This window comes from Eurytemora carolleeae, unplaced genomic scaffold, assembly GCF_000591075.1.
Source record: "Eurytemora carolleeae unplaced genomic scaffold, Eaff_2.0 scaffold1379, whole genome shotgun sequence".
Classification (NCBI taxonomy): Eukaryota; Metazoa; Arthropoda; class Copepoda; order Calanoida; family Temoridae; genus Eurytemora; species Eurytemora carolleeae.
In genome coordinates, this window is record NW_019397293.1 from 27,432 (window position 1) to 33,587 (window position 6,156).

The 6,156-nt window shown below is 35.1% G+C and overlaps 1 protein-coding gene across 1 annotated transcript; it reads left to right on the forward strand.

The window, feature by feature from the left end:
- Nucleotides 1–4,650: 4,650 nt before the first annotated feature.
- LOC111713319 (zinc finger C4H2 domain-containing protein) lies at nt 4,651–5,871 on the forward strand. Its single transcript, XM_023488157.1, has 2 exons — nt 4,651–5,014; nt 5,272–5,871. Exons 1-2 carry the CDS (start codon nt 4,736–4,738, stop codon nt 5,773–5,775), a joined length of 783 nt encoding a protein of 260 aa, XP_023343925.1. The 5' UTR covers nt 4,651–4,735; the 3' UTR covers nt 5,776–5,871.
- The last annotated feature ends 285 nt before the right edge of the window (nt 5,872–6,156 follow it).

The following is a 6,156-nucleotide window of genomic DNA, read 5'->3' on the forward strand; positions in this document are numbered from 1 at the left end:
TTTCACTCTTTCACTCTTTCACTCTTTCACTCTTTCACTCTTTCACTTTTTCACTCTTTCACTCTTTTACTATTTTACTCTTTTACTCTTTCACTCTTTCACTCTTTCACTCTTTCACTCTTTCACTCTTTCACTCTTTCACTCTTTCACTCTTTCACTCTTTCAATTTTTCTTTTCCATTCCTTTTTTATCCATTTCCTTGTTCTTTTTTCATTCACTTATTCTTTTCCATTCCCTTTTCTTTTCCTTTCCCTTCTTTTTTCCTTTCCTTTTTTCTTGTCCATTCCCTTTTCATTTCCATTCCATTCCCTTTTCTTTTCCATTCCCTTTTTCTTTTCCTTTCCCTTTTTCTTTTCCATTCCCTTTTAATTTCCATTCCATTCCCTTTTCTTTTCCATTCCCTTTTTCTTTTCCATTCCCTATTTCTTTTTCATTCCCTTTTTCTTTTCCATTCCCTTTTACTTTTCCATTCCCATTTTCTTTTCCATTCCCTTTTTCTTTTCCTTTCCCTTTTTCTTTTCCTTTTAGCTTTTTATTTCCATTCCCTTTTTTTCCATTCCCTTTTTCTTTTCCTTTTAGCTTTTTATTTCCATTCCCTTTTTTTCCATTCCCTTTTTCTTTTACATTCCCTTTTTCTTTTCAATTCCCTTTTTTCCATTCCCTTTTTCTTTTCCATTCCCTTTTTCTTTTCCATTCACTTTTTTTTCCTTTCAGCTTTTTATTTCCAATTCCTCTTTTCTTCCTGTCCTCAAAATTTTTCTTAATTAGGAAGAAAATGTAAGAGATGTAAAAATTTATGTTAGCTACCCTACCCCTAATATTCCTAATTTCGATATGACTAACAAAAAGTTAGTTTTTTTAACATCTTTTTCATTTTTTACCTATTTTTTTCTCTGAACATTTCTAAAGCGTGTGAATGTAAATGTGGTGTGAATGTGTGTCCGTATGGAAAGCTGTGTGTCTGTCTTGTATTTGTAAAGTGTCCTAAAGCCTGAACTATAAGAAAAGAACTAACTCTGTAAACTGAAGGAACAAAACCTTTGACAAATTTCAGATGCCGTTAAAAGAAGTATTAGCAGTGACAAGGATTGTAAAGATCAAAGAATCTGTTATACAAGATGGCCTAAAACTAAATTCTATAAAAATGGCCAACATCAAGATTGTATACGTGAATAATCTGAGAACATATGCGTACTCTTATACATCCTACTGTGTACACAGATTTTTCTTGATCAAATTGGTAATTTTAGTGTCCGTCTTGTAAAGCAAAGTCTTTGGCGCGGCTTCTCTGAAACTCATTCAAGATTCTCGTCCTTTTCCGGTCTTTTGCAGTCATAGACACGGTTTAACAGACAGGACAGGACAATAGGACACTATCTATCTATCTGTCTATATTTTATACAATACCTTTTCCTACTTTTTACAACCTAACACTGTGTATTTTGGGCCTTTAGTGCTCAACAACCGTTTTCAAGTTTTAAAGAATAAATACAGTGATACCCAAAGTTGTCCGCAATGCAAAGACGACCGTACAAGAAATTTCAACTAAAGAACGACATTATTAACAATACAACCAAACTTTTCAATAAAATTGGTGTCGTTGTGATTTTATCTGATTTGCTTTTTCCTGTAGATATCTGCGAAGTTTTTCCGTAGCAGACGTTTTTTTGTAGCATGCTTTTCCAACAGCATACGTTTTTCTGTAGCATAAATTTTCTTGTAGCATGCTTTTTCCAGGAGCATACGTTTTTCTGTAGCATACGTTTTTTGTAGCATGCTTTTTTCAGTAGCATACGTTTTTCTGTAGCATGCTTTTTCAGTAGAATACGTTTTTCTGTAGCATACGTTTTTTGTAGCAAACGTTTTTTTTGTAGCATGCTTTTTCTGTAGCATACGTTTTTCTGTAGCATACGTTTATCAGATAGAAAAACAAAGATTCGTTTTTTAGATGCAAAGGTTTACAGGTCACCAATGGGAATCATGAGTGGCACTTTTGAAAGGAAGTGTCTCTTCAAAAAACATTAATTGTAAATTTTCCTAATATTTATTTTAACATTTTTTCATTTATTTTGACATTTTTAAACTAAAACTTTTGTAGGGTTTAATTATTTTCTATTTTACTTTTGGACGAACTTTCGAGAACAAATTTCGTGGAATTCTACAGCAAAAACTAGCCTTTTCGAGGAAATTTTTAAAAAGTTTATGGAGTTCTCCAAAATTGATAGCAGACAAATTTGTTCTTTATTCTTTTGCACTTGGAGGTAACTTTGGTAACAAATATAATTCAAGCATTTCAAGTTTACAACCAAATTTAGTTTTTTTATTACATTAAACCATTAAATCATGACAAATCGTCTTCACATAATAAAATTATTTAACAGATCAAGCTCACTTGGGGTTAAAGAGGCGGTTAGCGTAATTTTAAGTTAAGCCCCTCCCTGCAAAAATGGCAGTGCCCGATTTACAACGGTACCCTGCAACATGAACAAAAAGGTGGAAGATAACTTCGTTTTACTCATTCGAAAAGTTCTCTATTGCAAGCAAAAAATCAGCAAGTCACTTTGGTAAGAAAATCGCAAATGAAAATAAACAGTTTAAAGAAACAAAAACATGCATATCTAATAAAAAAAAATTCCAGTCAAAGCTTTACAGGGTACCGCGACCGTTGTAAATCGGGCATTGTCATCATTTCATTGCGGATGACGGTAACAGTCCCTTTAAGTTTAATATTTAACCTTCTGCTTGGTGCCTTCTTGACGTGAATAAATAGTTTCTTCATGCTTAAATAAGTCTATTATGCACTAAACCTTGTCTACAGTCTAGATACTCACTTAAAAAACATTTCTTAAAGTTTTTTTTTATTAAAAAATTATCTTTAAAAAGAAAAAAATAACGTTCTTATAGAAACTAAACATGTCAGGCATACTACTCCTGCCCCGCCCCTTGCCAGCTGCCAGCTCCGCCCCCTTCGACCCCTTGGCTACTGGGCCCGCCCCACTTCTCCTGGGCCCGCCCACCCTTAGATTTGACAATGGTCTAGCACGAGGTGGAGTGAAAACAAGGTTGTTAATAAGTGTGCTCCCAGCTGCCATGTATGCTATATATTAGCTATAGCTAGGGAACCCAGGGAAGTCATAGATAGTCCCACCGTTTACCCGCTCTTTGTCGCAAATTACGATTTTAGCTATTTTTCTCGACCCACACTACTTAATGAATTTGAGCCGCGTCTCAAATCCGCCAAAAACCGGTTTCAATTGAACACCTGCTTAAATCTTGAAACATTGAATACAATTTTAAGTGGAACAAACCATATTTGAGCCGCGTCTCAAATTCTTTAAAGACCTCAGATTGATTTGCTTTTCTCATAAATATGTCAAAAAGTTTCCTCACACCATTTTTCTAAATTCAATTCTAAATACGCTAGTCACAGGCAGCCGTAGTACATTTGAATTTCCGAGCCAGATCAACCTTTCCGGTCCCAGTTTGTACTGTATCGCACGGACATTGGGTAAATAGCCGGTGTAACAAGGTTGACGCAGTCAGACTTTAGGTTAAATTTACTTTTACTAAAGTGTCAGAGGTGCGTGTAGTCTAGAACTCTCCAAAGAAACTAATTTTTAGCCACAAACTCTGATTTTCTAACCTCTATGTCTGTACGAACCGATATTGTAGACCTTTAATATTTCGAAATCTTTTAGATTAAATAGTCTACATTTGAAATTTTCAAGGTTTACAAACCTTCAAATTGCAATGATATAGGGATTAGAAAATTTGAGTTTGAGTTCCTATGTAGCTTTTCTTAAAAATTATAATATAGGCCAAGAAAAATATTGTATCATGCTTTATACTTTTTAAAAGTTTTACAAAACATATCATGTTAAAAGAGGAGGACTTTCTATGTTTAATGAGTAGTTTTAGGTTTTATAAATTACACTTTTGACCGATACATTCATTTTCGGTAAGAATTCATGCTTAATTTCAAGGTCTTGTTTTTTTGAAAAATAAACGTGTCAATGATTCAAGATTGTGCAATTAACGAAAATACAAAGATTTAAAAAATCTTAAAATCTAAATTGTCAGTAAATGTTTTTTTTAGAATCAAATTTGACAGCAGACAAGTGGAAATAACCGTGAACATTTGTTATTCATATTATTACAAAGTAATAAAAAAATAGAAACCCAATGTGGAATGATAAAATACTTGTGTTTGACTTTATTCTGAAAAGATTATTAATATTTAAATTAAAATTTAACCTGAGTCAAATTGTAGTACAAGTTAGTACAATGTTCAGAGATGCTCAGAATACAATAATTGTGGAATTATGATAATACTGCCATTATATTCTTTAAGTGTTCTCTTGTACCGCATTAAATAATTTATAAACATTTTGCCCAGCATTGTTATAAATATAATAGTTATCTATTATGACGGCTTAGCAGCCTCACTTAATCCTGTACTGTACACAGTACCTTGAAACATATACCTAACCCTTACCACAAGTTAAACACTCAATAGGCTGAATCTCTCGACCAATGAGAAGCAAGCTCCGGGGCGGAGACTTGTTTGTATCGACTAATGAGAGATCAGGAACGAGTTATTATCGACCAATGAGAGTTCATGATCCGGCTGGAACCAGCGCCCGGGCCCAGCCCTCTTTCTTCAGTTTCACCCAGAGCCTTGACGAGGAATAAGGTAAATCGTCTCTTCCGTAAATTTGTGCAATAAATCGTCAAGATGGCCGGCGTAGACGAAAGACAAGCTTTTGCCAAACTCGAAGCACTCAAAGACATTCGAACAAAGACGATTTGTCTTGAAAAAACGCGAATTTCTCTTCTGTGCGACGTGGCCCAGTTGGAAGAGGAGGATAGATGCTTGGAGGAGTACAGGAGGGAGCTCGAGCTCCTTCAGCAAGAGAAGATGGCACATGTTGAAGAGTTGAGGCAGATACACGCCGATATAAATGCCATGGATACAATTATAAAACAGGCGGAGGAATCCAGGCGATTATCACAGGTAAAAACATTTCCCCACCTTTTTAGTTCTCCCATCCTTTCTCCAAAAATTTCAAATTCTAAATTCGGAACTTTCCAGCTTTTGTTTTCGTTTTTAATCATTTTTATTGTAATCATCACTCAGTTTGATTTAATCTTACAAGATTTAAAACTAAACTTAAATAAAATGATTGAATAGCAGTTAAATCATGGACCAAAACTGAACTTGAAATCATACAACTCAACTAAAGATATTTTAATATTTTTACGTATTTTTAGGAAAATGCGCGAAAGCTTCTCTCCGAATATGTTCCACTGAGTCAGGATGTAAACCGGATGAGAACAGATCTGCTAGACCTGGACCGGCTCCCGGATATCCCGGAAGAGGAGAAGGATCGCTTGAAAGCAGCCGGGATCTTAGAGAAGGATAAATCCCTAAACGATCCCTGGCCAAAACCCCTCCATAGGGATCCTAGGGATCAGGATCATATAATATCTAGTTCTCTCTCCCTCCCTCCGCCCCAGCACAATCCATTCTTTTCAATGGCGGGTCAACCGTCCCCGCTGTTCGGATCTTTAGGATTATCCAAGGCGGGATTCTGCCCGCCGTCCAGTATGGGTCAACTTCCCAACCCCCCTCCGTTTCGATATCAACAACAACCGCCGCCGATGAAATCTTGTCTTAGCTGTCATCAGCAAATACATAGGAATGCTCCAATATGTCCGCTGTGTAAAGCTAAATCAAGATCAAGAAATCCCAAGAAACCGAAGAAAAAAGAATAAATTTACAGAATATACATTTACATGTCAGTTTCCCTGATTTATTTACCTATTTATTTGTCAAATATTTATATATAAATAAATAAACCTTAGAATAGATTTATTAAGTGTAGAGTGTAGAGTGTAGAGTGTAGAGTGTAGAGTGTAGAGTGTAGAGTGTAGAGTGCAGTGTTAAGAGTGTAGAGTGTAATTAAACAATACATTAAAATATCAATTTTTAAACCTGGAACAGTCCTCTTAAAAGCCCTTTATTTAAATACACTCGTGCTAAACTGGCAATATGCAATATTTATGTTTATATTTTCAGCAAACAAAACGAAAAATTAACACATTTATTCTCCCGGCCATATTTATGTTAACTCGAAGATTTATGGGTCGCCATTT